General features: G+C 43.0%; 1 protein-coding gene and 1 non-coding gene across 3 annotated transcripts in view; both read left to right on the forward strand.

The window, feature by feature from the left end:
* The first annotated feature begins 531 nt into the window (after positions 1-531).
* TRNAL-AAG (transfer RNA leucine (anticodon AAG)) lies at positions 532-613 on the forward strand. Its single transcript has one exon. It is a non-coding gene; the product is annotated as a tRNA-Leu (tRNA).
* An 81-nt stretch (positions 614-694) lies between these two features.
* Positions 695-16,723, forward strand: part of POLR3E (RNA polymerase III subunit E) — a 29,956-nt gene continuing 13,927 nt past the window's right edge. Inside the window, exons 1-14 of one of the 2 annotated variants that reach the window (XM_061474063.1) lie at positions 695-816; positions 5,090-5,170; positions 6,277-6,327; positions 7,637-7,714; positions 9,168-9,283; positions 9,601-9,683; positions 10,416-10,523; positions 10,994-11,043; positions 11,342-11,461; positions 12,019-12,104; positions 13,122-13,166; positions 13,247-13,338; positions 14,125-14,245; positions 15,859-15,940. In XM_061474063.1, the coding sequence (XP_061330047.1) occupies positions 5,135-5,170; positions 6,277-6,327; positions 7,637-7,714; positions 9,168-9,283; positions 9,601-9,683; positions 10,416-10,523; positions 10,994-11,043; positions 11,342-11,461; positions 12,019-12,104; positions 13,122-13,166; positions 13,247-13,338; positions 14,125-14,245; positions 15,859-15,940 (1,068 nt within the window). In that variant the 5' untranslated portion in view covers positions 695-816; positions 5,090-5,134. The remainder of the gene's footprint in view (positions 817-5,089; positions 5,171-6,276; positions 6,328-7,636; positions 7,715-9,167; positions 9,284-9,600; positions 9,684-10,415; positions 10,524-10,993; positions 11,044-11,341; positions 11,462-12,018; positions 12,105-13,121; positions 13,167-13,246; positions 13,339-14,124; positions 14,246-15,858; positions 15,941-16,723) is intronic. The other variant, XM_061474062.1, reaches the window with a different exon arrangement.

The following is a 16,723-nucleotide window of genomic DNA, read 5'->3' on the forward strand; positions in this document are numbered from 1 at the left end:
GCCAGGGATGTGTTCCACTCCCCTTTTCACAACAGCTGTACTGACTGCTGCTGCTACTGCAGCCTGCTGTGCTGGGTCCTGTGCTGCAAGCAAAACACCACCACGTCAGTGATGACGTCTGCTGATTTTTGCTTCTGCCAATTCAGCGAGTTGTAGCTTTGCAGCAAAAAATTAAATACATCAGTTTTAGCATTTGTTCAGGCGTTCAGAGGGGATGCACAGGCGGTGCCCCCACGTACTGCAAACGCTGTGCCCTGGCATCCACGTGGCAGTGGGGCAGTCGGATCGGCCCCGGCCCAGCCCTGCCCTCAGCCGCGCCTCATCCCCGGTTCCCAGCGGGGCGCTGGCCCCTTACAGCCCGTTCCCGATCGCAGCGCACCGCTGCAGTTACACGTGGTTGTAGACAGGGGTTGAAGTACCCGCCGTGTTTTAGTTTTGAGGTGGAAGTGGTGTGCGGCAGAAGCGGCTGCTGCTGCGGGGGAAAAGGCTTTGTTCGAGTCTAACCGGTGGCGAGGAAAGGGGCGATGTGGTGGTAGCGTGGCCGAGCGGTCTAAGGCGCTGGATTAAGGCTCCAGTCTCTTCGGGGGCGTGGGTTCGAATCCCACCGCTGCCAGCGGGTCTTTTTCTGTTGCCGCCAGGTGCAGCGCCCCCTGGCGGCCACTCCGCTCGTGAGAGCATTGTGGGTAGGAGGAGGGCCGCGTCCCCACGTGCCGGCCGGAGTGACGCCAACATGGCCGCTGCCTGAGCGCTGCCCGCCGCGCCGTGCACCGCCACCGGGGAGCCGGCGCCCCGCTGCCCGTGCCGGCCCAACGCTAGGTAGGCGGCTGCGGCGCCGATTTTGCGCCAACCCTGAGGCGTGCGAGCCACGGGGACCCTGAGGAGGGTGGAGGGAGAGGAGCGTGGCCTGGGCTGAGGTGGGCTTTGCCTGCCCGGAGTGGGCTGTGGAGAGCGGGCTCTCTGAGGGCTTGCCACCGCGGCGAGTACCGGCGGCATGGGGCCACCGCCGTGCGGGAGGTACTCTCACACAGGAGCCGGCGCGGAGTGGAGCCGCCGTGGCGGGACCCCTGAGGGAAGCGGGCGGGGGTCCGGTCCCAGGCCGCTGCTCCTCGACTCCCCTCACCGCCCGAATCTCCCGGGGCTGTGGAGCGGCGGCACCGGTCGGGCCGGCGGCGCTCCCCCCGAGGCCGGCAGTTCTGCTCCTCTCGCCTTGGAAGGGCACAGCTCACGCCTCAAAAATGCAGCTGAGCATCGGCTCTGCGGGGCTGGTAGCACTGCCCTGCTGTGCCGGGGGCCGTTTGCCTCACCCCGTGCTTGGTGCGCGTTTGGGCAGCAGGCCGTGGCCCCCCCTGCTGCCGGGTGCTGTGTCGGGGGGACGGCGGGCCCGCAGGTTGACAGAAATGAAGAAGCCGCGGTCGGCGGGGGTGCTAAGGTGCGCGGGGCCGCCAACGTGGAGGGAAGATGGGGCTTGGCACCGCGACAGGGTCTGCCCCTGCGAGAGTTACCACGCAGCAGTGAGCAGCTTAAATCCCTGCCCCTGGCAGAACAGGCCTGGCACTTGGGTACATAAACGTTGAGGTGTTAAAGAGAGGTTCATGCGTAATGCACAATTTAAATTCTGAAGGTACGTTCAGTGACATCCCCTCCAAAGAGAGGTCCTGGTGCAGAGGAGCCCTCGTGGGGTTCACTACCAGACGATGACTGTGCAAAGCTTGCTTGCAGATAGAGCAGGGATAGAGCTAAGCAAATAGTTAGATCAAAATAGTAATTATAATCAATGTTTGGAAGGTGCTTTTTCGCAGCTTCCGTTTTACAGTTTGCCATGGGACACCTTGGGCTAGAGGACTGCTGCTAGGGCCGGGCTGAGAGAAGCCTACAGAAGAAAGGCCAGGTGCCAGAGGAAATTACGGTAGTGATTCAGGAGATGGCACTTTTCCTACTTTGCTGGTTCATTATCTGTACTTTAGGGCACTGATGCAGCAGGAGTTCCTGGCCTTTCCTGCACTGCATAATTATACACAAAGACTGTTTCAAGTTTCAGTGTTGGGACTTTGGGGGTCCATTATTACTGACAAATTCGGGTCATGCTGAGACCTGAATTTGCTGGAGCATTTATTTGCAAGCCTGACTAAACATCTGTGTGTGTCAGCAGACATGCAGATTGGTAATTTTACTTCTTAAAGTTGTATTAAATTCTGTGGTAATAAACATTTAAAAAGACAGCTCTAGTACTCAGATGCCCTTCTGAGCTTAGTCCAACTTAGAGGTAGGACTCAGTTGCTGCATCACTGATGTTTACAGTTCTTTAACCACAATATTTTTCTTCATTGGTTTTCAATTGATGATGTTGCAGGCAGCTAATAAGTGGTTTCATTGGTCCTATAGTTGGTCACATTGCAGGAGAAAGATTTGCCCTCCTGCAACCAGTTCTAAAGTATGATGATTCATACTAATAAGTTGCGTTCTATTTTGATTTGCATCTTAAAGGAAAGTCTCTTTTAAAAGAAAACAGTTATGCCAGAAGGAAATTTGAAACTGATGATGACCATATTTGCTATCTCCTAGTGTTTAATTCTGTTCTGTCAATTTTATGGTGTCATATATGACAGATGTAGAAATTAACTCTACCATGTACATATATATACACTATAGATGTAGAAAGCTTCATTCTGATTCAGAAGATTCCTTCATGTTGCATGAGTATTACAAATATTGCTGGGACACACTCCTTCCTATTTATAGAGCTGTCATTGTCAGGCTCCAATAAAAGGAGCTGTATTCATTCTTTATCCTTGCATGAATAAGAAAAAAATATAATCTCTGTAATGCAACATTTTCCTTGAGTACTGACAGCTGCATTCATAAAGATTTTGTCTATAATTGTTGAAGCAGATGACAGACCAGAGACCAGGCCCTTTAGGCTGTTTCCCTTTCTCTCCTTAGTCCAGGAAATCTCTATTTCTATTCTGGAAAGTGGAAGAGCTTTCTCAGGAGAGAAAAAAAGCTAGCACACACTTGGCAGAGGCTGACCAGAAGAGAAGGGTGGTTCCCAGTCCGCTCAGGGGGGTGAGAAAGGAGGGTTTGGACCCAAGTCTCCTACCTTCTGGTGTTCACATGTTCTCACACATCTTGGGCATCCTCCAGTCAGCATCTCTGTTCTGAATGAAAACTGCAGTTCCACTTCATGCTTAGCTGTCGAGCTGGCTTTGCAGGAGCCTGCTGTACCAGGCCACCCAGGGGATATGAGCAGAGCAAGCAAAATTGGAACTGGCAGATCTAATTTCTTCAAAGCAACATACTCATGCATGTATTTCTGGGAAGAGCTGAGTGCCTGACTGCAGGAAATGCTGATCTCTGTCAGGTATCACATACAGTTGTGCAGTAACAGCCTCAGTCTGTGCTTAAGACACTGGATTTTTACTGTGAAGATTTTGCATTTCTACAGAATTATTTCAAATATGTGTCTGAAATATTATGAAGGGTAAATTCTCAAATATAGATATATGGTGGGAAGAGCCAGGGATATGCTGGTGCATAAAGAAATGGAAAATTCCAGTTCAGTACTGGGAGGGAGGGGTGCTTTTTTTGGTAGTGGAAAACCTGTAAGTGAAAAATATGGAATCATATTTCCAGGCGAAGTGGCAGAAACAATGTAAATAAACCAGAGGTGTTGCCTGAATGGAAATCTGCCCATGTAGTGATGTTGATAACACTTATACCCAGAATATCTATCCAGCCTCTCGGAAAGGTTTCTTAGATAACTGCATGTATATTAACATCATGTTTTGAAAAGCCTGAAGGTCTGTTGAAATATCCTGAGCTGCTCAGACTGTGGTGGCTTGTGTATTTCAATAAAAAAAACACCACCTTCTTGCATGTAATATGAATGCTGGCTGCTTTCTTTCCCAGCCTCTCTGTTGCCAGCTCATCCTGGATGCTGCCTCTTTCTCTTCCTCTATGGGAGGTCCAGCAAAGAATCAAGCTGTCATTGGGAGCAGAAGGCAGTGAAGGAAAGTTCCTCAACATAGATCTCATTTCTTTGCCAGATTATCTTTGTTGTTAAAACTTTCTTTGATCAGTTTGTGAGAGGTCTTATTTTTGTATGGCTATCTTGACCAGTACTGGCTGAGTAACTGTGTCTTAAATGAGCTGAGCTGATTTACATTGTTGCAATGGCATCCCAAATAATTTGTAGATAGTTTTGTTAGATTTCAGCAGGGGAAAACTATTGTTGCTTTAGCTGAGGGATCATTTTTTATTCAAAGATCTGAACCAGACATGACACTGACCTCATCAGTGGATTGAACATGAAGACTCTTTGCTCTTGAGCACCCAGCACCCAATTAATTTAAGAGTCTTATTTTCTTTGGAGTTGGTTTAGTTATGAAGTAAAATCTGTTGTTCTGATGATTTCAGAGGACTTCAAGAGAGGCTGAGGAGTGTATTTCAGAGCAATGTGGTCTGAAGCGTGGTAGGTCAGGAGACAAGGCTGCAACATGACAGGTAGATGAAATCAAAGTCAATGTATTCACTGATGGGAGTATTGTTTGGTCCCAAGCGCAGGGTTTACACAGGTTTTTTTCTTCTCTCACCTCTTCAGGTGGGAGCTTTCTCTGTTATCTTCTTTCAGGGATTTTTCCTGAGGAGGTAATCTACTGACCTAGGACAGTGGCAACTGCAGTGGCAGTTTCAGAGCTCATACATGCTGACTGACCAGCCAATGCACTTGTAGGTGCACTGGCTGGAAAATCACCTGCTGCCGGTGTTACAGTTATGCAGTACATAAAAGATGAACTTTCTGCAGGTATAAAAGGCCTCTGTAGAACACTGATTTAGTGATTTCTTTTATACAGAACAGGCTTTCAGAAAAGTTACATGAACTTACCTATTTTTGAGACACTTGTTTCTTAAATTTGGTGGCAGTCAAGATTGTGAAGTATTAGGGACCTGGTCATTCAAACACATACATTCCCTCAAAAACCAGACTGAATATGTTGTCGCTGAAAGGAACCAAGTTAACTTGAACAAATACTCTAGGCATGTGGTACATAGCACAGATGTATTGACTTGTATGACATTTGTTTTCTTTCAGGTAGTGCCAAGGAATAAGCCAAGAAAAAGCTTTTTGTATCTTAGCATGGCAAATAAAGAAGATGATCCAATTATACAAGAGGTAAAAGTGCTATGTGGCAGCAGTGCTTGTACATGAGGTGCTTTTTCTTTATTATTCCTGGTCTTCTTACATTGCTGGAACAATGTATCATCTGTGTCAGTGGTTGTCTTATAACCAATGGCTTGCTCTGTGCAAGGAAATATGTTGTGTGGGCCAAGTATATAATCCATGGTATCTATTTTGCCAAAATAATGGTATATATGTTGACAGATTCAGCTTAGGTTTTTCACCCTTCATAATCATTCCATGTCAGAAGAGGAAAACAGGTGGGGAACTTGCTTCTACCACTGTGTGTTTCCCATGACTGTATTGTATGTCTCTGAGGGCTGTAAAAAAACAGAATGACTTTGATGAGTTAATACTGTTAAATATGAAGCTAAGATGTTTCATGCCTTCTGTTAAAATAAGCAGTTGTGTTCTGTTTCTGGACTTATGTAAAGGAATTCTGTGCCCCAAAGAACAGTCACAGTCTTCTGTTCACTTTTATGTCTGAATTTACATACCAGAAGTGCAAGGAAGAAAAAAAGCCATGAGGAGCAGGAATTGTCAGGAGTGTATCTAAAGGTATCTAAGGTGGCAGCTTCCATATGTGAATATTCATGAAACATCCATGGATTTTTCTATGCTGGTGGCAAAATGCTAATACTGAATCAGATTTGGGTAGTGGTTGTCTTTTGTCCTGATTCAGAAAGATTTTATGACAAAATACTAGGACTGAAGTTACTCTTCAGGCATACTGCCAAAGAGAGAACTTCATCTTTCTATAATAGTGAAAACAGATTCCCTTCAGCCCCTTGGAAAAACATTTTCATTTCAGATTTGTTTGCCAGGTTTCCTTAGAGAGGTAAAACACAGCTAAAGCCACTGTCTGCTGCCTCCTCATAGTGTTTTTTTTTGTTGTTGTTTTTTAAAAAAGCCAACTGCAGAATTCCATGTTGAAATCAGCAGAGAGGAGACCTTTCACAAGAAAGTCATAAACGTGTTTTATGTTAGAGTTTGTAATGAAAAGCCAAAAGTTAAAACTGTCAGCATTTTAGCTCCAGGGATGGGTACTTTTTATCAGTTACAGCTGGCATCTGATGAAAGTTGTTTGGTTTGCTTTTTAGATTGACGTGTTCCTGGCCAGAAGTCTGCTGGAGAAACTGTATCTATTTCAGGTATTTAAGTTAACTTGTGTGCAGTGATAGTTTGTTTAAAATAAATTTAAACAAACAGCAGTAACTTTCCTTACTGCTTCAGCCTGCCAAGATCTTTGATATAAGCACGCCTCTTTGGGTCTCGGTCAGTTTTGAAATACTTAGTATTAAATCATTGCCAAGAGAGAAGTTGTCATTTATGGCACAGGCTTGTCATTAAATCGCTCCCTTTAACCACCCTGGGGGAGTGCTTTTAGTAGATGATGTCTTTTTATCATGGTTTGGGTAAATCTGCAGTCTGTCAGCCATCTTCTGTCATCACTGATTTTTGCCATCTTTACTAAACATGTTTCTTTAGGACTGGCCCTATTTAGAACTTCATCAGTATTCATAAATTAGTGTGAGACATCAGAAGAGCCCCCCTATGCTGTGGAGATAAAATCAACTAGTGGTTAAGTGGAAGATGGAAATGTGTTAGGAAAGGTAGAGGTTTGTTTTCTATTCTGCCACTGAATTTTTCTCTAATAATTTTATCCTTGTGATTCACTTTTTGCATCTGCAAAATGGGAAGTATGGTGAAGCTGTTGGATGAAATGTTCAGCATAAACCAGTGATGCCCACTGGCAAGCCCAGTGCCTGCTGTCCAGATCCTCTGCATGGCATGTGCCAGCAGAAGCAGACATGTTGGACCAGGCCATGCAGCCTTGCCCCTGGAGCACCTACCCACAGTTGCTCTATGTCAGGAGGGAGTGATGGGGCCTGTGGGTATTTTGGAGAAATGGTAGCTTTGATCAGGATGCTGCTGTGGCTGGAAAATTTCATGCAGGTACCACACTGTCCCCTCAGCATTCCCAGATGGTTCAGAAGAGAGACTCATGTGGCTAAGCCTGGGTTTGGTGTCCTGACTACATGTGGCCTATATCCTGTAAGCTAACACTACTTGTGCAAACCCACAGATACTTTACTTTTAGATAATAACTCTCCGAAGAGTTAATGCTGAGGGATAGGTTTTTAATTGCTTTTAACACTTCCTTTTTCAGCTGGACTAATGTGAGGTTAATGTAACACATTTTCCTGTGTTACAGTTTACTGAGGGACAGGAAGGGGGTTGTGTAGTGATAAAAACAGGACTGAGGGGAAAGCAACAGGCTTTCTAGGTCATACTCCCAAATACCCTGATGACTCACAAATCAGTCAGGTAATTTTTTTTCTTGATGTCTTGTATCCATCTGGCAAGTGGGATGAAGGGACAGGGAAGATTGAGTTAATTTCTGTGAAGTTCTTCGATCTTTAAATGAAGAGGGGTTTATGAAGTGGGTTTGTTTTCCAGTATCCTATTCGTCCAGCTTCCATGACCTACGATGATGTTACACATCTATCAGCAAAGATAAAGCCAAAGCAGCAAAAGGTTGGTCATTGTTTGAGTCCAGTCTATAAAATTTTTTCCATGTTGTACAGAATGTTTGGGAAGAGCACAGTGTACTGTTGAGCTGTTACAACTATGCAGCTACTTGCAGGACCAGATCTCCATGTTTGGAGGTATGGGGGAGTCTTTCGTTGTGTCTGTAAAGTAGAGTTTAGAATAAGAGCAGTTTATAAAGAGAGGAATTAAAGTCATGATGAAAAAGCCACTCTTAATATAGGATCATGCAGGGAAACATAGGTCCTAATGCTATTTCAGTCTGTAGGTGCTCGTGTGAATACATCTTGATTTGTAAGGTCTTTACAATAGTCAGAAAAGAGTTGAGGTTTTGAGGCATACTCTTTTGGTATCAGTGTGGGTCTTGATTTCTCTCTTGCCTGACCGTGAATCTTTTTGAAGTTAGTGAGGTTGTATAGGTAGTGAATAGATAGCCAAAGCCAGAATGATTGCACTTGCTTGCAAATGTATCCCAAAACTGTGGCTGTGATTTTAAAATGCCTTATTTAAAAAATGCAGAAATAGATGTCTGATATCTTTTATTCTGGGAAATGTTTAGAAGAGTGCTTATGTGAACCTTGGAGTTAGGATGCATGTTGTGTTCAGGAAGTATGCTGTTAAAATTAGCAAGCCTTTGCATTGTAAGCCCTCTGGAGACTTGCAAAGCTGCCGTCTCATCCAGGGACTTGTAACTACTTCAGTTTGCAAGTAATGTAAAGGGGAAAAAATGAGGCAATAGCTGTGATATTCAGCACATCCTGATGAAGAATATATACAGTATTGTTACAGTATGTAAATAGAAATGCTGTGCAGGAAAATGCTTATTTTTGAACATTTGTCTGAAGTTGGAAGTTTGAGGAGGGGAGTAGTTCTTCCTGTAACTAAAAGCTTGGAGCTTGTTTCCATGCTTCAACCAGTGTAAATCAAGAGTAACTATAAGTCAGCTGCAACCTCAAACTCACCTGAATCTGGCCTTTGCCTCTGAAGGAGACGTAGTTACTTTATACTGCTTGATACCCAAACTAGAAGGAAACATACCATAAATTTGAGAGATTCTGAGTGGATCCTCAGCGATGGGGAGGCTTGAAGGATATTGCTTATGCACTTGATCTGTACTTGATAAGTAAAGCAGACTGATAATGTAGTAGGAGGTATCCAACAAAGTGAAAGTGTATTTTAAGGCTGCATAAAGAACTCATTTTTCTGCTCCCATTCGTTTCTATGGGAGTTGGTATATCTCCAGCTTGTTTTTAAAACATCCCTATCTTATAAAACCCCATATACAGGCTTAACTTTATGTATTGCCCTATGGATTTGAATGATGCCACTTCTGTACTTAAATTTGCTGTAAACCTATGGGAATGTTAGCAAGTGTAGGATTGAAATTTAATTCATGTTTGGGATCCTGCCTTGGTAATTACCTGTCTTTCCTATTGTTTAGGTTGAACTTGAAATGGCCATTGATACTTTGAATCCTAACTACTGTCGCAGCAAGGGAGAACAGATTGCTCTCAATGTAGATGGCACGTGTACAGATGAAACAAGTACATATTCCTCGTAGGTGTCCTCTTTGTCTTCATTTCCTTTTTATCGTGGGCATAGACATATGTATGGCCACTAGAGCTTCAGGGAAAGGTGAGAACAAGGGGCTGGACAGTTCTGGGGGGTGCTCTGGACACTGTTATGTAGCAAGTATTCTTGGAAATAACCTACATTTTTTGTGTGCTTCATGAATTCTGAATTGCAAACAGAAGAGTTTATATATATTTGCTGCAGTTGATAGTCCATTTTGAGAATTGGTGATTTCAGATCTTCAGCATCTGTATGCCACATTGTCTGTGGAATACGATCTCACAGCATTCATCTGTCTGCAGGAAGCTGATGGACAAGCAGACTTTCTGCTCTTCACAAGCTGCCAGTAACGTTTCCCGCTATGCAGCTGCTGTATATAAAAAAGGTAAGTTTCTTTTGCTTTCCCCTCAAGAGTGAAACATGGTCATTTCAGGAGTAAAGTCAGACCTGTTTGTTCCTTTTATTTTCAGCCTGTTTTAATTTACCAAGGTGTCTTTAAAGAAAGGAAAATCTTTCCTTATCAATGTCCTCAGAGTCCTTGAGAACATCTAGCAAAGTTGTAAATATTACATAAAGACACTGGGTTTGTAGATGCCTCCAGGATCTTAACAGTGCTTGGTGGCCTGAAATAATACACATTTGTAGCACAAGTTTAGAATTGTTATTTATATTATTATCTCTCTCTAATTGTGTCTGTGTCACTTTCTTGTTCAACGCTTTTTGCCCTCTTGTCTCCTAATGCCATCCCAGAGTTTTGATCTGATGATTGTTTGAGGTGAAAATATGTAGATTGTCTTCAGTAATTACTGTTTTACTGGAGTCTCCTGAACTATATAGGTCAGATCTGAACCAGAATGTGGATTTCTACAGGATCTGGTTTCAACACAGAAAGGAAAGTAGCAGAAATAGGTCTTGGTCTTTCATACTCCTTTGAAATCCTGAGCACTGGATGAATTTTTCATACAATTCCTTTTTACGCTCTGCTGTATGAAATATGTAGGTTCAGTTGAAGCTGTGCCTTTACAGAGGTAGGGAGATGATGAAAAATGTTGTCCTTGTTCAGGGGGTTAAAAAAAAAAAGCAAACAGTTTTAACCAATGTTAATTCTCTTTTGCAGGTGAACTTCACCTGACTCCACTACATGGAATTCTTCAGCTGAGGCCAAGCTTCACCTACCTGGACAAAGCTGATGCAAAACACCGTGAAAGAGAAGCTGCTAATGAAGGTAAATGCTCCACGAGCTGTGTTTTCTTTTGGGAGGTGAGATACAAGTTCTCTCTACTGATAGAGGCCATTATATTCTGAAGGTGTTTATTATAACATAGTAATTATAAGGCCATTTTTCAGATTGTTTCACTGGTACTGTTTTCAGTGTAGGTGTATGTATGCTTTTGAGGGCGCAGTGTGGACGATTGGTAAAGGGGGAGGAGGTGGTGGGTAGTGTCAAAAGGCAGCAGTAGGGAGTGTCAACACTGCCACTGAAATGTTGCACTACAAACTTGTGGGAGCAGTATCTCCTGTCACAGAAGCAGTGTGGTGCTGTTACGCACTGCATACTTTGGCAGGCTGGGGTGGAACCCATGGTTATGTAGTTCCTAGTACCACTGTCTTCCTGCATGGACCCTCAAACAGTTACAGATTTGGTTTGGCTTTTTTACTGCAGTGGTATGTTTATTCTGATGTATTTTTTGGCAGGTGGTGATTCATCCCAGGATGAAGCTGAAGATGATGTTAAGCAAATTACTGTATGTCCAGACTTCCTTTTTATGGTGGTTCAGGCAACAGTTCACAAGATAGCATGACGATTCACACCCAAATAAAAGGGCAGGAGATCCCAGCTAGTCCTGGTGACCCTGGGCTAGGGAGGCGGGAAGCAGGAGGGGCTTGCCCTTGTTGCAGAAGCAGAAAGATTGTACTGACAGCAGTGAATGATTAATTTGAGCTAGAGCCCCTAGCTGCTGTTACTTAGATATCAAATAAATAATGCAAGTGTTTTGTTTTGCGAGTTTTGGGGTTGCATTTAATGATGCCCACATCTTCCAGGTACGATTCTCCCGCCCTGAGACTGAACAGGCTCGTCAACGGCGTGTTCAGTCTTACGAATTCCTGCAGAAGAGACAAGCAGAAGAGCATTGGGTTCATCTGCATTATTATGGCTTGAAGGTAGGTGTACTCTGGCTGCTGAAGAGGCTGCCTAGGCCTGAAGGCTCAGCCAAATGTAGAACTGTTTCTAATTTTGGGCCCATGGGAATCCGGGAATCGTCAAAAGATAATGAGCAAAAGTATGTCTATAGGCTTGAAGAGCCCCTGCAGTGCTCTGTATCTCCTCCACTGGATGATGCTTTGGAGTCTCCACAATGGAAAAGGTTTAAAACTGAGAGCTGGACAAAGGGGAGGTCTGAATTCAAGAATCACTTAGGTCTTGTATTATGAACTGGAATTTGTGAAAAAACATGAAGAGCCCAGTAAGTTGAGTGTCAGAAATCCTGTTTGACCCACATGCATGTCCATCAGGAGATTTTGAGGTCATAGCAACAGAAATGTTGCCACATCATGAAAGCATCTTTGAAGAAAGTGAAAGCAAACATCAGTTAGTGAGGTGGACGCTTAAGTGGCACAGTACTGACAGTGCGGTCACAGTTTGGAATGAGGAAGCCACCTCTCTGGCATTTTTTGTTTTCAGTATGTGGTGGTGACTCTTGTTTTTTCTATATCTCCAGGATAGCCGTTCGGAACACGAGCGCCAGTATTTATTTAGTCAAGGTCATGGCCTTGCTGAAAACACAGAATTAATTAAATCTCCCAGGTAATGATTTGATGGTTTCCTACAGAAATTGCAGTAATTTGTTGGAGGTGTTTTCAGAGTAGTAAGCAGGTGTTTTCTTTAAAAGTCTGTTCTGTGAGGACTGTAGCCGTGATAAAAATTGAATTGTTTAAAAAATACAGAAGCAAACTAGCCCTTGACTTATTCAGGTTGCTTTCTTTGTTTCCCTGTACTCTGAGATTGAAAGTGGCTGTTTTCATTTGGGATTGTACATTATCACAACCCTGTGTTATTGAGACTGCAAATACTGTAAGGGAAAAGTAAAAGCTCCTTCTGGTTAAAACAAATTTAAATTCTGAAGCCAATAACTTCCTGTGTTAGCAAATCTTATATAATTTTCATGATTTGTGAGAGACACCTGAAACTACTTGAAACGTGTTTGGTTTTGTTTCTTGGTGACTGCAGCTATACAGGAACCTTCCCATGATGCAGTCAATACTAATTCTTCACCGTAATCTGTTACAACCATGGCCCAAGTAGTAGTAAAGTGGCAGACTCTCTGTTTAACGGTCTGAGTGTGTTGTTCTTAACATTCAACATGTCAGTGCAACAGTGCTAGGTGTTGTGAGAAGTCTTTATAAACTGATTCTTTCCTTACAGACACTGGTAATTATATGAGTGAGAAAGAATTTCTGTAGCTGGCCCGATTCTCTGTCTACAGGACCTCACATGACCTCTCTTACTGCTGTTAGAGCACCTCTGTTTGATATATTTACTCTTGAAGTTCCTCTGCTTGGACACCTCATCTGTACAGAAGAGTCAGGATTCTGACTCGCATTTATTTAATGCTTTCTCTTTGGTCAGATGAATGTCAATAGTTTTTACTAGTACTGAATTTACAGAGGAAGATGGGAGAGGAAAGGGGAGAGCTCTCTTTTCAGGCTAATGTTTGTTTTGTAGATTCACACAGGTAGTATTGCTCTAAGCAAGAAATAACTGTATTTAAACAGGGGAAGTCCCAAGACAAGCATTTTAAGGATGTGTTTTCTTTTCTCCTAGTGAATATTTAATGATGCTGATGCCTCCAAGTGTAGAGGAAGAGAGGTAAGTGTTTGTACAGAATGTTCAAGGTCCATATTGGTTGGATGCTTGTTTTCATGGGCTGCAAATCTGTTTATCTACAGTGACAAACCAATGGCTCCAAGCAATGTGCTTTCTATGGCCCAGCTGAGAACTTTACCCCTTGCTGATCAGATCAAGATCCTGATGAAGAACGGTTTGTAGCTTTTGTAATACATTTGCACTTTGTGCCTTTTAATTGCCTCAGATAAGGTACCTTTTCTAGTAGTGCCACTCTTGCCACCCCACCAGACAGTCTGTCTGGGTCTCTTGATTCTGTGAAGAATCCAAAGCCTTTTCCTTTAAGAAGTCCTGCTGTGCACAGAAGAGCAGTTAACAGCAGATCTGATTGCTCATCTGTATGTTTGCAGGCAATTTAGTCTTAAAATAATTTCTAATCTGATGATAGCTTTCTGGATACATCTGTTTCAGCAGGTAGCTTCTGGAATGTGGGGTCTGAGTGTAAATTGTAAGTCGAAGGCTCACACAACAAGCTGCACTTTGGGATTTTCTGGGGAGTTTTCAGTGACATACACTTCATGAGTGTCATCTAGGAATTTTACTTTGTCTCTTCAGGTTTACTGTCTGATGGGAGCAAATTCTGAGAACTTTGCCTCAGAACCTTCCTGTCTTGTCAGGTGTCTGTTTTGCCAAAGGCATACTTATTTTTATTTATTTATTTTATTAATGCATTCGTCTGGGACCAGTTCATCTAATCAACTGGGACCATTTAAGCCAATCAACTTTGCAACACTAGCAGATACTTTCAGAACAAATGATGGCTGCAGTGCAGGGAGAACTTAGTAGAACTTCAGTTTGTTTTTTTTTCTAAGTTGCAGCTTTGACCACGAACTTCAACATAAATAATCCTAGATTTATAAATCTAAATCTGTATCATATGCATTGAAGAAACCCTTAATCTAGTTTGTATTTTGCCTTTCAGTGAAGGTCATGCCGTTTGCAAATCTGATGAGTTTGCTAGGCTCTGGGACTGACTCTACGGCAGTTCTCCGCTGTATACAGCAGGTGGCAATGCTGGTCCAGGGAAACTGGGTGGTGAAGAGGTATGGTTCGTCTTTTGTTACTGGGACATGGTTTTCTGCTTTAAGGAGAGGATCAGAACAATGGATCTTATATACTCATCTTCCTTGTGTCCCAAAGTAGCCATGTTCTTAATTCACAGCAGGGTAAAATCTTGATTTCATGTTTGGTGCTTTTTAGGGCAGTCAGATACTCAAAATTCAAATGATTGATATTAAAGGATAATACCTTAATATCTACCCTAGCTAAAATTATGGCTGGGCAGTGATGTAATCTGTATTTCCATTTGAGTTATGTCAGGGTTTTGGTGTTTTTGTTTGTGTTCTTTTGTGATAGGACTTCTGTGAATTCTTCCAGAGATTAGTGTGAAATATAAACACGGAAAATGAAATCAATGGCAGCTATAGTATTCCTTAGCTAAATTCAACTAAAGAAAGACCTTTGTGCAGTCACCTTGTGTTCATCAGTGGATGCTGCTCTTGTCAGCTGACAGCTACCCTCTGGAAGTCATTACCCGCTTAATAAATCAAGCGTGGAGTGCTGAGAGTACCGTATGAAATGGATTCTGTATCATCCTCCTGTTTATTATGATAAAATATCCCACTGGGAATTGAAGTGTAAAGTGCAGTATGATTTTTTTGTTTGTGGGTTGGTTTGTTTTGTTTTTTTTTAACCTGGGTGGAGCACTGCATGCAGAGAATTACAATCTCTTGAATAGCTCTCTGTGTTTGAGAGATGCACCACGTAGCAGTCTGGGTCTGTTAGCAGGATGTGTTTCAGCTGTTGTGATACAGGCCTGTATTAGCAACATGAACAGTTTTAACAGTAACCCTTGCTGTTCCTCCAGCTATTCCAAAAGGAAGCTGGAAACATGTTAAAAGATTGTATATTAGCATTCAGATTGAGCTGTAACATAAAAGCATTCTTTCTCACTAGTCTGAGGTGGATGTATGTATCTCTAGTAGATGTGGCATGTTTGGAATGGTTGGGCACAGAGCAGCCCATGTGCACATCAGAACTTCAGATGGAGAGGGGACACATATCTTTGACCTGGGTAGGATCAAGATTGTGAACGTGGGCTGCCTTGAGGCTTTGGCTAGCATGCTTACAAATGTCATCCAGTTGGTCTTGCAAGCAGACAAGGACACAGGTTAATCTTGGTCTCGGGGCTGTTAGGTTTTAGCATGACATTTTGTAGTGCTGTTGTCTTAAGCCTGTGATTGCTGGGAAAGACTTTATTAAAAACCCCTTTTGCCCATCCATCAGCATTTTGGTTAAATGCTGCCTTCAAGGCTGCGTACTAGGTTAGCCTAAGCATTTCTTAGGATCACTCTGGTCTTGTTTACACCAACCCATAGGGGGATAGGCTTTGCAAGAACAAAGCAGAGCTTTTACCTGTGTTGCACGCAACTGCTAGCCACAAGGCTATGCTTAGCTGGTGTAAGTCTTTTTGCACTAGTGTAATTGCAGTGGTGTAATTACACTAATATTAATTCCTTTAATGAAAACTAGGCTTTGGATAAAGGTATAATTTAACTGCAGAACAGGGAGGACACGTTTGTTACGTTAATCTTCACTGATGCCATTTTTTCTGGGGTACCTAGTAGCTAATGTGTCTTTCTTTTTTAATTAACAGTGATGTCCTCTATCCAAAAGATACTTCTAGTCCACATAGTGGAGTCCCTGCAGAAGTGCTCTGTAGAGGGAGAGATTTTGTTGTAAGTATAACAGTGTTTGTTGTCCTTAAAGGAAAACACAGGTGAAGTTTGCCTGAGACGCCATGGCATTGCAAAACTGCTGCTCTACTGCAGTAAGGTGTTTCCTCCAAAGAAATCGTTTGTGCTTTTATCCTGAAGTCTGTCATGGGAGTGTTGGTGTAGATTGACATTGTTGCTGGTTGGCAGGTTCAGATCGTCTGTCATTAACAGTATTCATCCATTCCTAATACATGCTGTAGAGCCCCTATCACATAGTCCCACAATGAAGGGCTTACAGAAAAGCCAGGACTGGATAATAAAGTACTTGTTTCCCCAGATCTATTTCCTTGGGCTCAGGACTGTGAGGTCTCACAAGGGCAGTGTGGGTAAGCCTTGTGCTCCCTGAGCATGTACTATTGATCTTTAGAAAGGACTTTATTCCCCAGAGCTGCTAATCAGTGAAAGGACTTTGTTCCAGGCACCTTTTGTGAGCAGTAGCTGCACATGAAAGTGAAATGAATACAGGTCTTGTAAGCACATGTAACCACAGCAGAAAGGAACAACCTCTACATTGTGTTTATTTTCGCTAACTATGGAAAGAATTAAGTTCCTAAGTGGTTCCTAAGTTCATAATCAGTTTATGGCTTCCGCCATCAGAGAAGCTGACAGATGCATTGCCCTGATTTCTTTGAGTTAGACCTGACTGTTCTCCTTGTTTGCAGTTTGTTTCTGAGATTTAGCTCTGCATAGCAGCATGCTGTGTATGAGACTTTAAGGAAGTTACAGTACTAGTATAAGATAAAA

The sequence above is a fragment of the Pezoporus flaviventris genome, unplaced genomic scaffold, assembly GCF_033815535.1.
Source record: "Pezoporus flaviventris isolate CSIRO_AGI_PZ_B2104156 unplaced genomic scaffold, CSIRO_AGI_Pfla_v1 ptg000078l, whole genome shotgun sequence".
Taxonomy (NCBI): domain Eukaryota; kingdom Metazoa; phylum Chordata; class Aves; order Psittaciformes; family Psittacidae; genus Pezoporus; species Pezoporus flaviventris.